We start from the raw sequence: 23,205 nt of genomic DNA on the forward strand, positions 1-23,205 counted from the left end.
TGTACACTATCACTTTAACCACAGCAGTAAATTAGGTAGTTCATGTCTAATTAGTCTTTGACCTACAAAGTTTTTACAGCCAGGATCCTCAAATGAAGAAGGTAATGGTACTCACTTTATGTGCCTTTAATTCCGTTTTACCTCTACCGCTGCCTTGTCTTCTGACGTCTGAGGCAGCTTTGCTAATCAGCTGCACTCAATTAAACAGTTTTACTCCATTTTACCGGTCTTCCTTGCCCTCAAATGCCTTTCTCTCTAACTTCCATCCCTAGCATCCTTTCCACCCATCTTTTCTCCTGCCTCAGCCCATCAGTCACCTTTCTGTAATTCTCTATGACAACCAACTTATTTTCATCTGACAACACTCCTCCCACTTGGCTTTCATTGAAATGTTGGTAGCAGTTGTCTCTTCCTTTCTGACCCTCTCCCTTTCCTAGTCAACATTGTTGACACCATTCAGGTCCTAAACAGTCGAAATACCTCACTTACATGACTTCTCTCCTGTGGTCACCTACAAGCCTCTGTTCAACCTGATGTATTCATGTCTAAGCCAGCACCCACCCCAAACCACACAAACTCTGCAGACTAGCCACTGGACACATTTATTAACCCAATGCCAAATAGGAATAGCGACATTTGGTTTTGGGGCAAAGGGATAGTCCAAAAGGACTAACATTAAATTGAGGATAGCTGTAAAAGTATTGAATTGTAGAATTAAAAGTGTATAATACTGAACACCCAAGAGCATTACAGTACGCTTCTACAGAGCTTGCAGATTCTATTAATTGTGTACGATGACTCTATAAACCGCACCTGCCAGGACTACATAGAGACAAGTCAAAGATCTCCATTTACACCTTTAATTATTCATACAAACATTAAAATAGTACACTGGTTTAACCTTCAAAATATTTTCCAGGAACAAGTAGCGTTGACTTTTTAATACAAAAAAAAAAAGTATACCCCAAATTCAATGTAATCTTTAAACATTAATTTCTCAACTATTATACATTTATTTTTCATATAAATATTTCATCTTGTAAGCTATATGTACATTGGTAGCTTATCATTCAACTTGCACTGATTAAATGCAACAGTACAAAACCATTTTCACTTTATCAAAATAGAGTGCAAGGCATCGTTTTGCTTCTATACCATTTCCATAAGTTAACAGTAAAAAAAAAAAAAAAAAGGACTTATGATATGTAGTTCGAACTGGATGGTTCAGCAGCATGTAGTTCATCCCACAGAGTAAACACTCAGAACGTCACCAATGGGGAAAATAACTCTTGATTCTCCTTGTCAGGACTCAAAAGAATGAGAGGCGACGACAGATCGATCAGCTGAAAAAAAAGATGCGTTTACAAACAAAATTAGCAACCAAGGTTCCAAACTACTTCTAAGATCAGTTCATAATTGTAGAGCGCTGCACAGAATACAATCTACTCATAATTACGCGGGCGGTTGGTGCCACAGGCTAATTTTTTTAGTATAGACTGAAAATAATTCTGTTAATTTAATAAAGAATATGGGAGAGGCTTCACTCTACTGCCATATGCCCACTTTTAAAAATATTGCTCCCCATACATTTTTCAGTCCTGTGCCAGTTAAGCAAAACATAGAATTGGGCTGGTCACTGTCAAATTGCAAGTGGAATTGTGAGGGCCTCTAATATTACTTTCTAATTACATAACAAAGCTAGACACGTTTGAGATTTGAAGTAAAAGGATTCCATTGCTTAGTTAATAAAAAATAGACAATGCTCCCCACCCAATCCTTACTGTGTTGACATGATGTACAGTAAATAGTAACAATTAGAGAAAAGGCACCATATTTGATTTTATACCTTAAAACGTGATGCAAGAGATTTCTATGTTGTAAAATGTTCTGTGCACCAAGCAAAGGACTTTAAAAACAACTTTGTGCAGTCCATGTAGCTTGTATTGCAACAATCAGTTTTCTTCAAACCATATACCACTCCAAACCTAAAATTCTGAATTATCTGAAGGTTTCATAGTAGCTTCAGAGAGTTTCAAAATATATTACACTAGTCGATCCTAGAAAGGATATATGCAGAGACTATTTGTGCATGCAACTGTTGAGGTTTAAATGACTTACTGTCCCCAATTATTTGTGGTATGTCTTCATGGCCACTACAGAGAGGAGTGTGAAAATCCTACTATCAATACTATATTCATAATTGATCACTCATTTTCCTAACCATGACATCACCGCCAATGCCTGTGAAATTGCTTGCGACAATCGAAACTGCAGCATCAATGTAGGCCACAGAGGCGGTGATCAGTTTCTTGCTGGTACAAAAGGGGGTGGTGATGGACGGAGCATCTGAACCAATCAAACACTCGCACACAGTCAACAGATCTGAGTTTAATCCATCACCGTTCTTAAGCTTCTTGCTGCCCAACCAGACTCACAATGCAGTCATCATTCTGAACTTTCCTGATTGGTCCTTTATTCCTGCAGCCGCTGTCAAGACCAACTTGGTATTTACTTTATGGTAATCAAACCTGTACCTGAATTCCCAAGGAATGGTCCAGATCCTGCTATCCCATATGGCAGACTGCTCAATCCTTGCATCATCAAAAACGAACCACAGAGAATTCAATGAAGTTGGTGGTTTGTTTGCTATACTGTTCCTTATCTATGGAACAGGACATCCAATCCATACAATCCAAACTGTATCTAATATGCAAGAGGCTGCCAATTCCAACACCACATTGTTAGGATTTTGCAAAAACAGTACTCTGGCCTTGTACCTAGTCTAAAGAATCATGCGGCTCTTGATTTTTCCTGGGTGTCAAAACACAGGAAAGGTAAAGAGCTATTGACATTGTTTTTTCTCTCCAATTAGAATGGAAAAATCTAGTAGGTTAGATACAGTCCCCATACCTTCTGTGATCCATTTGGGTTCATTGGGATTATTTAGTTTGCAGTTGTGCATTCTTCCAGATCTTTAAGGAGGAATCCTCTAAAATATTTGGCTTCAATATTAATGAATGTACACTGTAGTTAGTTTGCCGGGTTTGCACTATCACCACTCTTGAAAATCGGCTGAATTAGCAATCCATGCCATGAAACTGGAACTTGCTGGTTGATTAATGCATGGCTAACCAAAACCTCAGATTTGATTTGAGCACGGTTTGAAGGAGGGCGTTTGGATCCCCGGCACCTTTTGCATGGATTTTTTTTTAGGATCTTTTTTGTTTAGCCCACCCACGACTTCTCGCTATGGGTGTGTTAACAAGTCCCGACTGTGGAGTTCCTGCACCAGAGAAAGGTGCATAGATTTCTTCTAGCTGCAACTCCACGTAGGACTAGAGGCTATTAACACATTCCGTTAGATCTCCTAGAGTTCCTGCTGCAACCATGGTATGTTGACCTGGAGAGAATTAATGCTGGGCGAAATGACAGTCTTCTCAGTGTACATGCTATTATTGGAGTTCTATTAAATAAAAAAATAAAAAAAATCCTAGGTTTGAAAAGCTCATGCACAAGATTTACTATTTGATGAAGATCCTTTTGTTGGATTTCTCGTAGAGCACTGGATTGTGAAGGCTCAGGTGTCAGCTTGAATATTACATTTCCTTGCCGCTTCGTTGAAAAAAATCAAGTATTGAAATCAGCTCAATCTGTGAAATAGTAGGCAGATGGGAATCTGCAGAAGCAGATTAGGCACTCCAATCTGTTAATGAATCAGAAAAGTCTTAACCTGGACTAGATTGATCTCTTTGCCTCCCTAGCCTACAACTTCAGCACTAAAATTGTGAATATGGATGAGGTCTCTCCAGGGTAACTAGCTCAGAATCTTCGGAGCAAGTGTCACGATTCGCTCCCTATGTTCTCGTGTCCACCACCAGGGGGCTGGACTGTGGGACTCTCGTGTTCTAATATGCTTCCTGACACTCCCCTGCATGCATATTGAATATGCTACGTACCAGTATGCATCTGTTCTTGGCATGTAGGGCTGCTGACATTCATATCTATAGCATAGATCGCCGCCTAGTGTTGGGTCCGGATGATTGCACATTGTTGTCCTGGAAGAGTCTTCGAAGTATCACGAGATAGGTGGCACTACAGTGCGCATGGGCATCGACTCCATCCCCAGATTGTTTTTAGCCATTGTGGCGAAGATGGAGTATAACAGTGTGAGCGATGGCCATGCTAAGAGTAAGTGTAAATTCTGCAGCCGCTACAGGCGCCGGGGAGGAGGATGGGCGATATGAATGTCAGCAGCCCTACATGCCAAGAACAGATGCATACTGGTAAGTTGCATATTCAGTTCGAGGCATGTGGGCTGCTGAATTCATATCTATAGCATAGGATATATAGCAGTCCCTCCATTAGTGGCGGCCGCCTGTGCCAGCTGCAGACGTTTGAAAAAGTGTCTTTAGAACAGCCTGCCCTACAGCTGCTTGGAGTGCACATCTACACAGTAGTGTTTCGTAAATGTGTGTGGGGTAGACCATGTGGCTGCTCCACAAATGTCTTCTAAAGGGATATTTCCAAGGAAAGCCATGGAGGCCCCCAACTTACAGGTGGAGTGGGCTCTGGGGGGGATCGATAAAGTGCGCTTAGCTTTTTGATAGCAAATTTGAATAAACTTAACGATCCACCTGGCTATACCTGCCTTGGAAATGGGATTGCCCTTGTGTTGGGCAGAAAAGGCAACAAAGAGTTGTTTTGTCTTCCTAAAATCTTTGGTCCTATCAATGTAGTACATCAAAGCTCGTTTGACGTCAAGAGTGTGGAGCATTCTTTCAGCTACCGTCTCTGGATTTTGGAAGAACACAGGCAGTTCAATAGTCTGGTTGACATGGAACTGTGAAACCACCTTTGGAAGAAATTTAGGGTTAGTGCGCAGCACCACCCGGTTGGAGTGAATCTGTATGAATGGTTCTTGTACAGTGAGCGCCTGGAGCTCACTAACACGTCGCAGTGACGTAATGGCTATAAGGAAAGCCACTTTCCATGTTAAGAACTGAATCGCGCGTGAATGTAGAGGCTCAAAAGGTGGACCCATCAGTTGGGTGAGTACCACATTAAGATTCCATTCAGGAGCCGGTGGGGTCCTGGGAGGAATGACTCGTTTGAGCCCCTCTAGCAAAGCTTTAATGGCAGGCACTCGGAAAAGGGAGAGATGCTGCCTGTTTTGGAGATAAGCCGCTATGGCGGATAAATGTATCCGAATGGAAGCATATGCCAGATTGCATTTGTAAAGATGAAATAGATAACAAATGATGTTATGCGTGGACGCGTCAAGCGGGTCAATGTCGTGGTCCACGCAATAAATGACAAACCGCTTCCATTTTGCTGCGTAGCATGCTCTTGTGGTGGGCTTTCTTGCCTCCCGTATGATATCCATGCATTCAGGAGGCAAGTCGAGGTAGTCAAACTCTAAGACTTCAGGAGCCAGATCGCCAGGTTGAGCTGTTGCGGATCTAGATGCTGAATGTCGCCACGGCTCTGCGTCAAAAGCTTGGGTGTGAGGTGCAGCCTTTGATGCGGTACCACGGAGAGTTCTAGAAACGTGGTGTACCATGGTTGGCGTGCCCACGTTGGAGCAACCAGGATGAGTGTCATAGAGTGTTGCTTTAGCTTTCGTGCCACCAGCGGTATGAGAGGTGCTGGGGGAAAGCGTACGCAAATCTGCCTGACCAGTTCATCCATATCGCATTGCCCTGCGACTGTGGGTGCGGGAACCTGCCGGCAAAGCTTTGGCATTTTGCGTTTTCCCTTGTGGCAAACAGGTCTATCTCTGGATGACCCCACTGCTGGAAGTACGGGTGAAGTACTGATGGATGTATCTCCCACTCGTGCATTTGGTGGCTGTACCTGCTGAGCAGATCCGCCATCTGATTGTCCTTGCCCGGAAGGTGCTCCGCCATGAGGAAGATGTTCCTCTGAATGGCCCACTTCCACATGCTCTGAGCCAGATGAGACAACTGTGGAGAGTGTGTACCTCCCTGCTTTTGAATGTAGTACATGGCCGTCATGTTGTCCGTCCGGATCAACACAACTTTGTTGCACAGATGTACTTTGAATGCCTTCAATGCCATGAAGATTGCCATCAGCTCGAGGTGGTTGATGTGCCTCTTCTTTTGCTGCGTTGTCCATAGTCCCTGCACCGTGTAGTGGAGTACATGAGCTCCCCATCCCTGGAGAGATGCGTCCGTCATCAGGATAATCTGTGGCACAGGCTCTTGGAACGGTCGGCCCTTGCAAAGGTTGAGTGGATTCCACCAATGCAGAGAGCTGTATGCCCGACCGGTCACCAACACTAGGTCGTTCAACTGTCCTTGAGCCTGCGTCCACTGATGAGCCAAGCATTCTTGGAGCGGACGCATATGTAGCCTCGCGTGCGGGACTATGAAGATGCAGGAGGCCATCATGCCTATCAACTGCATGAACACTCGTGCTGGAAGCGAGTGTTGCGGTCTGAACTTCTGGATCAGCGACTGAATGCTGTCTATCCTCACAGAATTTGGCTGAGCTGTGGCTGCCAGAGTATCGATAGTCGCACCCAGATATTGCCGCACATGGGCTGGCTGAAGGTGCAACTTGGGATAATTCAGTGAGAACCCCAGATCGTGAAGAAGGTGAATGGTGTGGGACATGTTGGCGGCGCACTGCTGGGCCGACTTCGCTTGGACAAGCCAGTCGTCCAGATAAGGGTAAACGTGAACGTTCTGCCTCCTGTGGTGCGCAGCTACTGTCGCCAGACATTTTGTGAACACCCTGGGCGCTGTGGTCTCCCCGAAAGGTAGGACCTTGAACTGATAATGCCGACCCTGAATAGTGAACCTGAGGTATTTTCTGTGTGATGGATGCAGTGGAATGTGGAAATAGGCATCCTTGAGATCCAAGGTTGCGAGGAAGTCTCCCCGATTGAGCAATGGGAGAACCTGCTGCAGTGTGAGCATATGAAAGTGTTCTGATAGAATGTACTGATTCTGGGGTCTGAGGTCCAGTATGGGTCTGAGGGACCCATCCTTCTTTGGGATTAAGAAGTACAGGGAGTACACTCCCGTGCCTTCTTCCTCCACCGGCACAAGCTCGATTTCCCCTTTTTGCAGCATGACGAGTACCTCCTGCTGCAATAAGTGCAAATGCTCTGTGGACATAAGACGGTGTTTTGGTGGCATGTTGGGTGGAGTGGATGTTAGCTCCAGACAATAACCGAATTGGATAAGTTTCCTGACCCACCTGTCTGTGGTGATGGATTTCCAGACCGGCAGGAACTGCTGGAGGCTCCCCCCCCCCCCCCCCGACAGGTGTAGTATGGTCGGGGGGCAGTGACAGGGCGTCACTGTTTGTTGGTGGCAGAGGAGCGGGAGTTGTTGTTTCCACGACCTCTGCCCTTGGTGCTGTTGCCCCGATAGCCGCCTCTACTCTGCTTGGTGTAAGAGGACTGCTTATTGTATTGCGTTTGCTGGGACATCTGGCCTCTGGAAACACCTCTATTGCCTGAGCGACAAAAAGTACTGCCCCGAAACTGCTGGGACTGGAGAGCCCCCATGGACTTCGCAGTCTCGGTATCCTTCATCTTTTCTAAGGTGGTATCCACCTCCGGACCAAATAACCTATCTGGGTTTACTGGCTGATTGAGGATGGTGGTTTGTATCTCCGGCTTGAAACCGGAGATTCTGAGCCAGGCCTGACGTCGCAACATCACACTGGAGTTAATGGCCCTGGCCGCGGTGTCCGCAACGTCCAGTGCACATTTAATAGAAGCGTTGGAGATGAACTTCCCTTCCTGAATAAGCATCTCAGCTGCCTCCTTATACTGATCTGGAAGATGTTGTAACAGGGTCTCTAGTGTGTCATAGTGCGCCCTGTCATATCTGGCCAGTAGCGCCCGAGTGTTTGAAATACGCCAGATATTGGCTGCTTGAGCCGCCACCCTCTTCCCTGATGCCTCCAGCACTTTAGATTCCTTGTCAGGGGGAGGAGTATCACCAGTGGTCTGCGAGTTCGCCCTCTTCCGGCCATTAGAAACGACCAGAGAGTCCAATGGCAACTGGCCCTTGATGTAGGTAGGGTCGCCAGGTGCCGGCTTATATTTCTTTTCAATCCTAGGGTTGATCACCCTGGCCCGTGTGGGTTCCTTAAAAATGTCTGCAGCATGTTTTAGAACCCCTTTCAGCATGGGGAGAGTCTTGACAGTCTTTTCTGCTGTGGAAAAGGTATCAAAAAGGAAGTCCACTTCGATAGGGTCAGCATGCAGCTGGACGTCGTGGTTTTTAGCCGCCCTCTCAATTAGAGCATTAAATGCCGTCGAATCCTCAGTAGGAGAGGTCTTGACATTGTACACCTGAGTGTCCTGGGCAGTTTGCGGATCCCCTGGGTCACCTGCATCTGCCCATGAGTCTTGGTGATCCTCAGGATCAGTGTTAGCTGGAAAGTTATACTCCTCGTCATCACCTTCTCCACCCTCCACATCTGAATAAGTGGGTGAGGGTGTAGCCACTCTTGGAGTCCGTGGAGCAAACGGCTCCACTAGAACTGGGGAGTCCGCAGCAGGCTTCTTGCACTTCAAAGGAATCGTGTAGGACTCCAAAGGCTGGGTTGCCGTGATCTTCCTCTTGTAAAGGGTAAGTTTTCCGGTGTCGGCGTCGATAAAGTGTTCCGACTGCTCCTCCACCAAGGGTTGTCGATGCTTTAAGCTCCCAAGCGGCTGAGAAGGCTTCGACGCCGCAGACACTTGCACGGGCGCTTCGGCGACCGGCCGTGGTGCGAAGGCCTTCGGTGCTACCTTCGGCGGCAACGTAAACAGGAGTGGTGAAGATTTTGGCTTTGTGGCAGCTGGCTTCGTGGTGGAAGCATCCTTCGGAGCGGCCGCGGAAGCCTTGTTCCTGATGCGTTGTAGGGAGTCCCACACCTGCTTCGTAAAGGAAGCGGACGGTTTCGTCGACCCGACAGACGTCTTCGGTCCACCAGCGAGTGAAGACTCGAGCGTCGATGCCTTGTTCTTATCCGGCCGAGGTACAGGATCAGCCCTTTTCGGCGCGCTGTGCCCTCCTTCCGTGCCGACGGCCTTCGGCACCGACATTTTCGTGTCGGGGGCCTTGACTACTGCGTGTGGGGCCCCAGTCTTCGGTTCGACGCCCTTGGCCGATTTTGGCTCGACGCCCTTGACCGATTTTGGCTCGGCACCCTTGACCGACTTCGACTCGGCACCCTTGGTAGACTTCCCCGGGTCGACAGCCTTCTTCGGCTGCCCCGACGTATCGGGAGTCGAATAGGCGGCCGGAGGAACAGACGTCTTCTGTTTCGACGGCGTCTATTAGTTTAGTTTTCGTCGACACCGAAGGTTTCAGTTTCGGTTTCGTTTTGCCCAACGTCGGCTCCGCAGAAGTGTCCGTAGCTGGGCCCGTAGGCGAGGCCGTGGATCTGGGTGGAAGGTCTTGGGTAAGGCCGTGTGGCGATCCCTCGACCTGAGCCTGAGTGATTGTCTGATCGGGGCTTAGCTCTTCACATGAGCTATCCTCCGTGGCCCCATAGGCCTCATTGTCGTCTCCTACCTCGTCGACGACTTCTTCTGCATCGACCACCTCGACGTCCGCGTCGCATTCGTAGTCGATCTCCTCCGCTGGAGGGGAAACCTGCATATGAACTTCTTGTTCGTCTGCTTCTTCTCTGTCGAAGATGTCCACCGGTGCCGGGGCAGACTGCCGGGCCTCCTGTCGAACCACGCGCCGAAGTCGAATCGTCTTCCTTCGATCGAAACCTGGAACAAGCCATACAGTTGGCTTCATCGTGGTCAGGCGACAGGCACTTGTTGCACACCGGGTGGACGTCGATGTGGGGGTACTTAGATCCGCACACGGGACATTTCTTGAACGGGCTCCGTTCCATAATGTGTCGTCGAAAGTCTTGCTGCGTCGACTGGGCCTCGAGCACCGAAGAGCCACGCGACTCTTCTGGACGTCCGACTCGGGAACTGAGCCGGAACAGAGCTGGGACCGAACGCAAAACAATACCGACGGTATAGGAAAAAGGCCTTCGGGCCTTAAGAAAAGTCTATATCGATTCCGAACTAGAGATGTCGAATATACATCCGAACCCAATGGCGGAAAAAAACCAATCTGGGGATGGAGTCGATGCCCATGCGCACTGTAGTCCAGGGGAGGAGCCACCTATCTCGTGATACTTCAAAGACTCTTCCAGGACAACAATGTGCAATCATCCGGACCCAACACTAGGCGGCGATCTATGCTATAGATATGAATTCAGCAGCCCACATCCTCGAACCGTAGTACACGCCCGTTTCTCACGCCCCCAGCGTGCCACTTGATGCTGCGCAGCAACGTAATTGGCGCTTCTATGTACGACTCACATGGCATGAAGGGCGGACACACGCCCCAAGCGTTTGTCACGCCCCCAGCATATGTCAGGCCCCCAGCACACGCCCACAGCTCACGATGTTATGGCCGTACCACACGCCCCCAGCGTTAGTCACGCCCCCAGCCCACGCCCACAGCACAACGCAGACACGCCCACAAGGGACTACTTTGCTGGCACGGTTTTTTTTACCTTTTAAATGTATATGGTGTCCTACGGTACAATTGTATGTCTTGCACTGTATGATTGTGATGAGCACCACTGTTTCTTGAAAATTTAATAAAAACAATTTAAAAACAAAATGTATATGGTGGCCTTCTGCATAGCCTATGCCCTTCTGCTGCAACTGCCCTTTTCAACGCTGTATTGGGTGTTGTGATTGGTGCTGTGGTTACTGAGATTACCCGCCTCAAAGGTTTGGGCTCTCTCTTTATAATATTAGTATGGATGCTAAAACTACAAATAAAACTAAGTGCCTTTAACCATTATCAAATCCATTGCATCACATATCCATGCGCATATCCATACAAGTTTATTTCCAAAAGGATCTTTGACTGAAAAATCATGACCATGCTCCCTCCACTAGTCAAGATCATTTAATTTTCAGATGAAATTTCAACCAACTCCAATAGGTCAGCAATTGTACTAGTTGATTTATTATAATTTCTCAATGCTGCCCCTACAATCCTATAAGAATTCACATACTTACCGTATCAGACTTCGATGAGGAGCTTCTCTTGATTGAAATAGGCGTATTTGACAAGTCGATAAGAGGTTTGATTTCAGGCTCCAAACTTAATGCAGTTGTTTTATCAATTCCAATGTCAAGAAGGAAGACCTAAAAGTATCAATATGTTTCAACTGTAATTTATTTTCAATACAAAAGTAATTTGTTTCACTACAAACAAGGTCAACAAAGTAACATTTATATTCACATATACACGTTTGGATTAGTAAAATTAGAACAGCATAAGACAGCTGAAAATATTTCTACACCCTACAGGATAGAGCTAACCATAACTAAATTAGAACCAAACTGCCAACTATTTCATATAATTTATCTTTTTTAGGTTTACACAGGGGAAACCATAAAAGTCCACAAGTAAAAAAAAAGTAACATTTAAAACAATATCTAATTTCTCAGTGCCCGTTCCCAATAGCAAAACATGAGAATTTAGAATTTATCAGCGCAGGCTTGAGGGTCCGCCATATTAATGATTAAAACAACCTGACGCTACCTTCACTTAAACAATTCAGTATGCTCTTTTCTGCTATGAAGGTGTTGTTAAAAATACATTTTAAAATCCGACAAAACATTAAAAACTATCATTTTATATAAAACATTATGATTAAAATTCATGACCATGTGCTTCAAACCAACTATGGACCACTGCTAGTCTGTGTTGAATGACAAATGTGCCCAAACTGCAATTTTTAAGAACATTCCCACAGAGAAAATGCTCTCGTCATCAATGGGTTTAAGCAACTTCCTGCATACTTCACTGCTGGAAACCCTTTTAATTTAGGGGGAAGTAAGATTATTTTAGTGTAAAAAAAGTTAAAACCACAAAAGAATAAAAAGTGTAGCAGTATTGGCCTGAACTCCCATTACATGGGCAAGGGGTGGAGTCCAAATTTTCCTGAAATCCTAAGGGGAAGCATAACATATTTTACAGTGTCAGCCCTGAATTGAAACAAACATCTCTCCCATTGCCCCAAAGGTTTTGTTAAATACATCGCCAGTAACATGTTCGCTCCTAAAATGATATATGCTACTACACTTGACTTTAAAATCTCAGTTGCCAATCTGTCAGCATTGAGAGATTAATACAGGGCCATTTGAAGCTCCTTTTTAGGTTTCGCCTGGCCGTAGCACTGCGCAGCAGTGCTCGCGCAGGCGAAATTTAATGTTATCTCAGTATTGGGGACTTGAACCCGCCCCTTCTTCCATTGGCTAGCTCCATAAATGGAGGCTAGCCATTGGAAGACATAGTTGTCAATTACTCTTTCCCCCGTCACGACGCGATTCGGGGGTGTTTCCGTGTCTTTTTTTAAGTTCCGCCCCCACACCCTCCCTCTCGCCGAGGAGTTATTCTGCCGTTGTTAGGCCTTAAGGTAAGACCTTTCTTTGCACAGAGAACCTCCGTTCTCTTCTGTCTTCCGGTAGCTGTTTAAATACCGTCCGCCGTTCTCTGCTCAGGTCGCACACGAACAACCTCCCCCACCCGTGAGCTCGTCCTTTCAATCACAGCTGGATGTCCAGCCTGTAAACCCGATCACGCTCCCAGGATCTGGAGATTGCAGGCGAGCCGCGGCCTGATTGCTTGGCAGGAGCGCGAGCTGCGCTCTGATTGGCCGCCAGCGGGTGTGCACGTGAAGGGGGACGTGCAGCAGCTGATAGGCAGCCAAGCCAGACTTTGCGTCTTGTTTCCTTTATCTCATCTCTGTTCTCCGCTTCCCTTTAATGAGCTTCCTTTTCGTCCACCCCTTTCTTTCCCTCTTATCTTCCCCTCTTATCTTAGTTTCCCCTTTCAATACCCCTACCACTCCTCTTGCCTGCAGGGCCTTAATTAAGGGAGTTTAGGTGTTAGTGGGTTCTTCCGGGAGGTTGTGCAGTGGGCGTGACCGAAGAACAGAAACCAGCAGGGGAGAGGAAGCAGACGGGCAGACTTTTGGCAACTGTGAAACGTTAAACAAAATTGAGGTGAAAAAGTGCGAAAGGGTATCAAGGGGGGCTAGCGAAGGCTGAGCTACAGGGCAACTAGCGTCTGGTGTCAGAGGTTTCATGGCAGGCTGGGCCCCGTTTTTACCTCACCTGCAAATGACTTTTCCACAGACCCACGGACTATCAATGATACACACCTTTAAGTTAAAAAAATAAATAAATAAAAAAATCGAATTTCCCTTAGCCTAGTTCTCGACCTCGAAGAGAGTTTGCACTTCCCCAGATGACAGACTGACAGCAGGGGTGGGAGTGGCTGTCAGTCCCTCCTGTCACGTACAGCCTTGCAACGCGTGATGAAAGCAGTAAATTCGGCTTTCTTTGGCCTTCAGAGTTCGGTCAGTGGGAGGGGCCAAGGGCGGGACCCAGGGGCGGGGAGGTGGACTTTAACTTCCCATAAAAAGTCTCTGCTCCGGCTGCTCTCTGCTTCTTTCCCCTCTCCCACGCCACCCTCAAGATGTCTCAGCAGCCCTTGACGGACCAGGAGAAACGCCAACAGATCAGCATCCGCGGAATCGTGGGCGTGGCAAACGTGTCGGAGCTGAAGAAGGGCTTCAACCGGCACCCCGTTGCTCCCCTACAGGCCGTGAGTGTGAAGTGCCCGGAGCCCGCCAGGGACAAGGCGCCCCCGAAGGCGGAAAAGGCGGGTGAGTAGAAGTGATCGTCTGTCCTGGTCTGGTCCCGTGCCCTCACCTGCCCCGGTCCCTGACGCCTGTGTTCATAACCCGCGAGCAGAGGTAGAGGCCGGGGCAGGTGAGGGCACGGGTCCAGACCTCAAATCAACGCCTGGTCTGTAGACACCTCTTGTGTCTCCCACAGCTGTGCACACCAACCCTCGCTCACTGTCCAGCCCCTGCAGATCTCCCCCTCCTCACTACAGCCCTCTCCCTCACCCTGCCCACCCCAACAGTCCGCTCTCTCACCACATCCTGTCCAACCCCTGTGTGTGGCTGTGTGTCTGTGTGTGGCTGTGGCTTTGGGGGTGTGGGGCTGTGTGTGTGTGGCTGTGGCTTTGTGGCTGTGTGTGGGGGTGTGGGGCTGTGTGTGGGTCTCTGAGTTTGTGGGTGGCATTTGCGAGAGATTAAGCTATTGGCATTGTAAATGACAATGCCATTTATTTATCTGTTTTCAAAACCAACACAAAAATACAAATTTTGTCATTTACAATGCCAATAGCTCAAACTTTTGCAAAGGCGAGACCGTTGCATTGTAAATGCTTGTTTCTAACCGTTGGCGATCCTTCAGAGTTTTCAAATAAGTGTTGGTAACTTACGTTCTGTAGACAAGATTTCACGGTTCCCAGCCATGGAAAACTCATGCCTTTTTCACATGCGAGACAGTCTCAAATAATATCGCAGTGAGACTTGCCTGAGTATTCCTCCAAAGTGCAAGCCATAATAGTGGAGGTCAGGCGTTCACTATAGGAAATAAAATTAGATGAGGAAATGGGAACCCCTAATACTCTTCTGCAAAACCTGTTTTCTTCCACTTGAAAAGAATTACACTTATTAATGCCCAATACCTCTGCCAGGTCATGGCCATTGGTCTACATTGTATTTTAAAAATCTGCAGAAGAGGGAGAAAGGCTTCTCCCTTCCTTGGCTGTGGAAAGCTAAGCAGCGAGTTAACTGCTCTTGATAATTTATTGCTGCTCTGTGTAACATGTTCAGTCCATAAACCATTTTCTGTAAACGTTATTCCCAGATATGAGGAAGGGCGAGTGCATTTTAGCAAGGCCTCCCCCACCTTAAATGTTTCCAGGTTTAATTTCTTCGGCTCACAGGTCATTGTGTATGATTTATTAAAATTGGTGTGTAAATCAAGGATTCCATAGAATCTACAATTCCGTACACTGTCGTAAGGCCCTTGGGTTACGTGCCATTAAAACTGCATCATCAGCATACAGCAGCGAGGGAAGGTAGGAGGCACATCAGGAGTAGTAGTAAGTAAAACTGGGTGAAGATCATTTACGTATAGAATAAATAAAAGTGAAGCTAAAACACACCCCTTACTCCCCTAAAAATCCTAATTGCCCCAGACCCCCAGCCCCCTTCAGTATATATTCTTATTCTGGCTTTCATGTCTCTGCGCAAATCGGCTATAAAGGGCACCAGTGCTGCATCAAAATCAAGGGTTAAAAGAGTATTCCACAGCTTCGAACGGCTTATACTATTGAACGCTGTGGTAAGGTACATGAATGCCAGATTTAAAGAGGAGTTTTGTGCTATTGTATATTTGCCAATCAATAGGTGAAGATTGAGACACTCCTCTACCGTACCAGTGTGAAGCCGTACTGACATGAGTAAAAAAACTTGCATCCTCAGTTGCCAATTCTTTAATCAGATTGTAAAGGGCCCTCCCCAGAATTTTTTGTATAGAGTCAATTAATGATTGGCCTGGAACAGCTTGGCTCCCAGTGATTTCCCTTTTTAAAGATTGGTACTAATGCACAAGTTACTACTTGTGTAACGATATATCTGTAAGAGACGTTAGTGACAGATTCCTTACCTTAGAATATCCCCAGGCGTCAGACTGGATCCGGAAATTTTTGCGTAGCAATACCCCTGCGCGCCAGCAGGCGTCGTCCGCGTCAGTCCTCGGCGTCGTTAGCGCCGGAATGACGTCGGAGTACTTACACACCGCCCATGCGCGCTGACGTTAGTTCTGATACACAGCTTTTCCGCGCCAGATACGCAGAGCCATGATAGAACCAACACTGGTGCCATGAAACTAGGGCCCTGAAAGGGGGATGACCGTAACCCTAGATATCGGTTCGCAGAACGGGGAGGATGGGTGGGTCGGTAAGGTATCTATCACTAACTAAATGTCTCTTACAGATATATCGTTACACAAGTAATAACTTGTGCATCTGAAAGAGACACGTTAGTGATAGATTCCTTACCTTAGAATAGATACCCCAGCAATACCAACCCCGGTGGTGGGTCTGCGAACCAATAATCACACCAGAAAGTCCTGGAGGACGGAACGGCCAAAGAAGCCATCCCTCCGGACTGGACTGTCCAGGCAGTAGAGTCTTGCAAACGTGTGCAGCGAGGCACACGTAGCTGCCTGGCAAATGTCCTGCAAGGGCACTCCCCGGCCCAGGGCAGTTGTAGTCGCTGTGGCCCGAGTGGAATGAGCCCTCAATCCAACAGGGGGCTCCTTCTTAGCCAAGGAGTAACATGCCTGAATACACAAGATTATCCACCGGGAGATGGTCCGCTTGTGCACCGCCTTTACCTTCTTAGCGCCCACGTAACCAGCAAAGAGTTGGTCATCCACCCGGAACTGGCGTGTGCGATCCAAGTAGTAAGAGAGCGCACGTTTTGGGTCCAGACGGTGGAGCCTCTCTTCCGCTTTAGAGGGATGCGGAGGCGGAAAGAAGGTGGGCAAAGTAATAGACTGCCCGATGTGGAAGGCCGTGAAAACCTTGGACAGGAAAGAAGGTCTTGTCCGCAACACAACCTTGTCCGGATGAACAGAGAGGAAAGGAGGTGTGGAAGAAAGAGCCTGGAGCTCACTCATTCTCCTGGCAGAGGTGATGGCCACCAGAAGGCAGTCTTCAAAGTAAGAAGACTGAGAGGACAGTTATGGAGCAGCTCAAAGGGAGCACACATCAAGTAAGTAAGAACAAGGTTCAAGTCCCACTGGGGCATCACGAAAGGAACAGGAGGGAACATGTGTGTGATGCCCTTTAAAAACCTATTTACAATAGGAAACTTGAACAAAGAAGGCTGATCAGGTAGCATTAAGAAGGCGGAAAGGGAAGAAAGGTGCCCCTTGATAGTGCCCAGAGCAGATCCCTGCTGGGCAAGAGAAAGAAGGAAGAGGAGAACCTCAGAAAGGGGTGCAGAGAGAGGGTCCACAGCCTTTGCTGTGCACCATGCCACAAATCTGTTCCACCTGCAGGCGTATACAGACTTTGTGGAGGGCCGCCTGGCCGCCAGAATGACATTTCAGACTTAGTTGAGGCCATTTGACTTGCCTCCCGGACGCCGCTCAATCTCCAAGCTTGTAGGTGGAGACTGGACAGGTTCGGGTGGAGGACCGTCCCCTGCTGCTGCGACAGAAGGTCCTCCAGAAGAGGCAGAGGCAGGCGGGGGATCTACTGACATGCTGAGTAGCTCGGGATACCAGTATCTTCGTGCCCAGTCCGGAGCCACAAGGATAACCTGGGCCCGGTCGCACCTGCTCTTCTTCAGCACTCTGGGCAGAAGTGGTATAGGCGGAAAGGCGTACAAAAGACCGCAACTCCATCGTGACGAAAAGCGTCTCCGAGCGAGTGCCGCCTTGGAAATTCCAACGCGCAGAACTGATGACATTGCGCGTTCTCTTCAGTGGCGAATAGATCTAACCAAGGCTCTCCCCACTGCTGAAAGAGGCCTTACGCCACGTCCGAGCTCAGACACCATTCGTGATCCATCATGCACCGACGGCTGAGTTCGTCCGCCCTGGCATTCAGAGAACCTGCCAGGTGTTGAACCACCAGGGTCACGCCCTGACGTTCCAGCCACTGCCAGAGGCGCAGAGCCTCCTGGCATAGGGTCCACGACCCCTCCCCGCCCTGTTTGTTGCAGTACCACATGGCGGTGGTGATGTCCGTGAACACCTGCACTACACTCCCCCGGACAGAGGGGAGGAATGCCTTCAGTGCAAGACTAATCGCCCGCAGCTCCAGAAGGTTGATATAGAGCTGGGACTCCGCCGGAGACCAGAGGCCTCTGATCTCCGCCTCTCCCAAGTGGCCTCCCCAGCCCAGGAGGAACGCGTCAGTCACAACCACGTGCTCCGGGTGGGGTAGGGATCTGCAACTGACCCAATCGCGGTCCGTGAACCACCACTGCAAATGTCTCGCAGTGCCCTCCGAGATCAAGACGTGATCGGACAAGTTGCCCTGATGCTGGGCCCACTGAAACTTCAGGTCCCACTGCAGAGCCCGCATCCGCCACCGGGCGTGATGCACCAGAAGGATGCAGGAGGCCATCAGCCCCAGAGGCCGCAGCGTCAACCTGACCGAGACTCGGGATAAAGGCTGAAAGATCGGAGCCTGAATATCCCGAACCCGCAGTTCAGAAGGATAAACCCGAAACTGCGCAGAGTCTAGAACCGCTCCGATGAAGAGGAGCTTCCTAGAGGGACACAGGTGCGACTTCGGCACATTGATGGAGAACCCCAGCAAGTGCAGGAGGTCGGCCGTAGTCTGGAGGTGGCTGACGACTGTCTGGGGCGAGCCCACCTTCAACAACCAGTCGTCGAGGTAGGGGATGACTGACACCCCTAACCTGCGCTGATGATCTGCGACCACCGCCATCACCTTCGTGAACACCCGTGGGGCGCTGGTAAGGCCGAAGGGGAGCACGGTAAACAAAGTGCTCATGGCCTACCGTGAACCGCAGGTAACGCCGGTGGGCCGGCAGGACGGGGATTTGAAAATAAGCGTCCTGCAAGTCCAACGCTACCATCCAGTCTCCGGGGTCCAGGGCAGCTAAGACCTGAGTCAAAGTCAGCATCTTGAACTTCTCCTTCCGGAGGAAGCCGTTGACGTTCCGTAGGTCCAAGATAGGGCGTAGGCCCCCTTTGCCCTTCTTGGGTACCAGAAAGTAGTGGGAATAACAACCACACCCTACTTCTGGCCCAGGAACATGCTCGATAGCCCCCTTGGCCGAGAGGGCCGTGACTTCCTCTTGCAGAAGTTGCAAATGATCGCCCAACACGCGGTGGAATTGCGGTGGCATGGCTGGAGGGGTCGCCTCGAAGGGGAGGGAGTAGCCCCTTCGGACGATTTGCAGCACCCACCTGTCCGACGTGACAGTGCGCCAGTGGAAGTGGTGATGGCGAACCCTGTCCCCCACTGGCGTCACATGGGCCTGAAAACTCGGAAGGTTTTGAGGCAGGTGCTGCGGAGGGAGGTGTGGACTGGCCTCGCCGTTGTCCCCGACCGCCGCCACGGCGGTTTCCACGTCCGCCACCGCGCTGTTGAAAATTCTGCAGTGCGTGGCTGGCAGCATGTGTGGGGACGCCCCTTCCGTGGCCACGAAAGGAGCAAAAGGCACCCGATTGCTGGCGCGTGGCCGAGAGGCCTAAGGACTTGGCCGTAGCCCTGGAGTCCTTAAAGCGCTCCAATACATGGTCTGCCTTGTCGCCAAAGAGGCGACAGCCATCGAACGGCATGTCCAGAAGAGTGGCTTGGACATCAGCCGAAAAGTTGGCGGACCTCAGCCAGGTGTGGCGTCGAACCGCCACCGTCGTTGCCATAGCCCTGCCCAGCGAGTCCATGGTATCCAGCCCACACCGGATGGAATATCGCGCTGCATCTCGGCCCTCCACAAGGGCTTGGGCGAGTTTGGCCAAGACCTCCTCCGGGCATTGTGGCAGCACGCCCGCAACCGTGTCCCACAGGGTGTGGATGTAGCGACCCAAGAGACACGCGGTATTGACAGAACGGAGTCCCAAACTCAGGGACGAGAACACTTTCTTCCCGAATTGTTCACATCTCTTGGATTACCGATCGGGCAGAGCCGTCGGGAATGCGGTCTGGGAAGTGGAGGCCTGGATAACCAGGCTCTCTGGGGTGGGATGGGTGGACAAAAAGCAAGGGTCGCCCGGAGCCGGGCGGTAGAGTCTGGCCACGTTCCTATCCACAGGCGGACCTGTGGCGGGCTTGGACCAAGTGCCTACAAGAACGTCACACAAGGCCTCATTAAACAGCAGCAGAGGCTCACTGGAGCTTGCCTGCGGTTTAAGGACCTCAGTGAGGAGGTTAGTCCTCACGGCCGCAACGGAGAGCTCAAGGTTTAAGGCCTTGGCTGCCCTCGTCAACACTACGCTGTAAGCAGCCCCCTCCTCCGTAGCCACGGTGGGAGAGGAGACAAATCCAGTGTCTGGCGAGGTGTCAATACCACTGGCCTCCCCAAGCTCATATGTCCAGTCTTGAGACTGGCACTCCTGTGCCAGAGGGTCCTCAGACCCCTCCCAATCGCCCTCGTCACCCGCCTCCTGTAAAATAGGGTCAACAGACGGGGCCTCCTCATGGAAATAAAAATCTCCGAAGGCCGTCGGAAGCGGCGCCCAGCGTCGCCGCTCCGGCTCCAGAGTCGGACCGAAGGGAAGATTGGGGACGGCGTCCACAGTGGGCGCCGGGGGCGACACCCGTGGGGCCGGCGCCGGTGAGGTCGACCGGCGACGACCCGGATTCGGAAGCGGATCCAGTGAGGTCCTGCGGCACCGGGACCGAAGTCGCCGGCGGCGCCCGGGCCGTAGCACCTGACGCAGTCGGGGCCGAAGCACCCGACCCGCGAGGGCCTCCAGCCGGGACCGTTGGGCCCGGAGGCGCCACAGTGCCAGACGGAAGAGGGAGGGACCTCATGGCCATGAGGTACCGCTCGATCTCCTCCGGTGACGCGCCGTGCCCAAGGACCCGAAGGTTTGGGGCAGGCGGCAACGCTTGTGACTCTGGCGGAGTCGCATGGGTGGTGTCACCCGAACCCCCGGCTGCATCGAGCGAGCATCAGGGTGGGTCGGAGGAACGATGACGTCGCTCCGACCTCTCATGCCTCTTACCTGAGGACTTGGATCCTGACGACCGATGTCCACTCCCGGAGCTGCGATGACTCCGACCCCGCGACCGGTCCCTCGACCTCTCGTGGGATCGGGACCTGGAACGGCGCGGGGCCGACTGCCGGAGCTCGAGTCGCTTGCGGGACCGCTCCCGCCTAGCCTTAGACGTCAGGGCCCGGCAGTCGGAGCAGGTGCTTTCTTCGTGGTCGAGGCCTAAACACTTCAGGCACCGGCGATGGGGGTCCGTAACAGACAGTCGGTCGCACTTCGAACAGGGTTTGAACCCGGGCATCCCTACCGGCACCGTAGGAGTCGAAGACTCGAGTAAAGAATGATCAAAAAGATCAAAAAGTTTTGTCAAAAAGTGACTAAGGGGTAGAGCTTCTCCGGATCTGCGCTAGCTGGCGCGGAAAAAAGAACTGACGTCAGCGCGCATGTGCGGCGTCTAAGTACTCAGACGACGTCATTCCGGCGCGAACGACGCCGACGACGGACGCGGAGCCGTGGACGACGCCTGCCGTCGCGCAGGGGTATTTCTACGCAAAAAATTCCGGATCCAGTCTGACGCCTGGGGATATTCGAAGGTAAGGAATCTATCACTAACGTGTCTCTTTCAGATATTGAGGTTGACCATGTACTTGGTACGGGAGAGTATCCTTAACTATTAAAAACACTCAATAGCAGCGGGCCCAAAAGCATGGGTTGTATTTAAAAAGTTCAAATCGGTACCCCATTGGGACCTGGTGCCTTTCACCCCCGATACTCTGATTTATAGCCTCCTCAACTTCCCAGAGTTATTAGTGGAATGTTTGTGGGTAGTGTATATATTCCTAGTCTGTGGAGACTTGTGCGCAGATGTTTGAGAAGTGCTGTTCACAGGCCTCCGTGGTTGTATTAAAGTTAATTTTTCCCTCTGCCTGCTTAAACTGTTTCACTCCTTTTACTGCTGCCCAAAAACGTTTGCTATTCTTATTCTTGACAGTCAAGGCCAGGGAATCCCATTGCTTGTCTAGAACTTCCTTTCTGGCAACAGTTACTGGTTTATAAGTCTGCATTAGGCCCCCCGCACCTCCGGCATATTACCGGGGAGGCCGTAAGAGCAGGACGTAATTGGCAGTTGGCAATAGAGCATTCCTGGCTAAACCATTTTGGTTTACTGCGGTGGGGTTTTATAGGTCTCATAAGCTCTTTCTTAATGAGGAGAGTAATTCAAAGGCCATAAATCACTGGATGGATTGTACGCTCTTTGCTAAGGTATACAAAACAAACACAAGGAGATGATGAACAGAGCGCTGAAACTTTTCAGACACTCACCCCCCAGTCAAAGATCTGGGTTGAATCCATCATCATTCTTTAGCTCACTTCGCCACCTCAATTCAGACCCAGCTATATGCATATACACTCTTGACCCTGTGCATCATGGGAACAGTCCAACACGAACTGCCAAGCCAGGTCTTCCCTGAACCGGAAACAAGCATCCTGGGAACGGTTTCTGGGTAACACCCTTCATCAGCCAGGCTAGCTTGAATCCAGTGGCAAAGTGAGCAAAGGAGCCAAGTCTGGGCATACACTGCCAACTTAGGGCGAACAAAGCAGACACATGGAGAAGATGGACGGAGCGCTGAAACTTTTCAGACGCTCACCCCCAGTCAAAGATCTTGGTTGTATCCATCATCATTCTTTAGCTCACCCTGTGCCTCATGGGAAGAGTCCAGCCCGAACTGCCAAGCCAGGTCTTCCCTGAACCTGAAACAAGCATCCTGGGACCGGTTTGCATGCCATAACTACTGGGAAATTAATAACTTTCTGGAATAGAGTAGCAGGAGCAACTGCCTTCAAAATTAAGATCATCCTAGGAGGGTTCGAGGCTACTTGCTCCAATTTCCATCACATAGTGTAGTCTGGGGGCCAGGAAGAAGACAACCTCAATTGGGTTGTGATCTCCAAAACCAGAGGCAATAACTTTTCCTGTTAACAGCAAGCCCCTCAGATTAGGAGATACAAAAAGATAGTCAACTGTGGACATTAAGCCTCGGCCCCTGATAGTAGGTAATCCTAAGCAGTTACCTATCACATCCATAATGTTGATTAATTCACAAGTGGCCGAAAACGATGCCAGCTCAAGTCTTACGCCAGATCTGGTTTGTACACAAGGAGTATTCGGGGAATGGGTGCTCGCTGAGATCAAACCAGTATTAAAATCACTGCCCTAAAAAAAAAAAAAAAAAAACTGCCAATTGGCCGCTATACCCTATGGCACTCTGTAAGGACAAAATGTATTAAAAAAAAAAAAACTGGAAAATTAGTGTTCGGTACATGCGCAAACTCATTGTTGCAAAAGTTGCTAAAATATATGGTGGGGCCTCTCTGGTACCTAAATGCCTGAAGTTATTGAATGGCTCTAAAGCCTTCACGCAGCCTTCTGCTTTGATATTCACACAGAGCTAGCCCTCCGACTGCACGGCCTGATTGAGGATATTGCTGAGTTATAGGAGCAGGCAAGTCCATCGACAAATATTGCATGGTTAGTCCAGGTATCTTGAAGCACTAAAATATCGAACTGG

The 23,205-nt window shown here is 49.6% G+C and overlaps 1 protein-coding gene across 2 annotated transcripts in view; it reads right to left on the reverse strand.

The window, feature by feature from the left end:
* Positions 1–846: 846 nt before the first annotated feature.
* GTSE1 (G2 and S-phase expressed 1) overlaps positions 847–23,205 on the reverse strand; it is a 354,076-nt gene continuing 331,717 nt past the window's right edge. For both annotated transcript variants that reach the window (XM_078679841.1, XM_078679849.1), the window contains 2 exons: positions 11,072–11,200; positions 847–1,343 (listed from right to left, as the gene is read on the reverse strand). In XM_078679841.1, coding sequence (XP_078535967.1) covers positions 1,260–1,343; positions 11,072–11,200 — 213 coding nt within the window. In that variant the 3' untranslated portion in view covers positions 847–1,259. The remainder of the gene's footprint in view (positions 1,344–11,071; positions 11,201–23,205) is intronic.

This window comes from Lissotriton helveticus, chromosome 1_1 (genome assembly GCF_964261635.1).
Source record: "Lissotriton helveticus chromosome 1_1, aLisHel1.1, whole genome shotgun sequence".
In the NCBI taxonomy this organism is placed as follows: domain Eukaryota; kingdom Metazoa; phylum Chordata; class Amphibia; order Caudata; family Salamandridae; genus Lissotriton; species Lissotriton helveticus.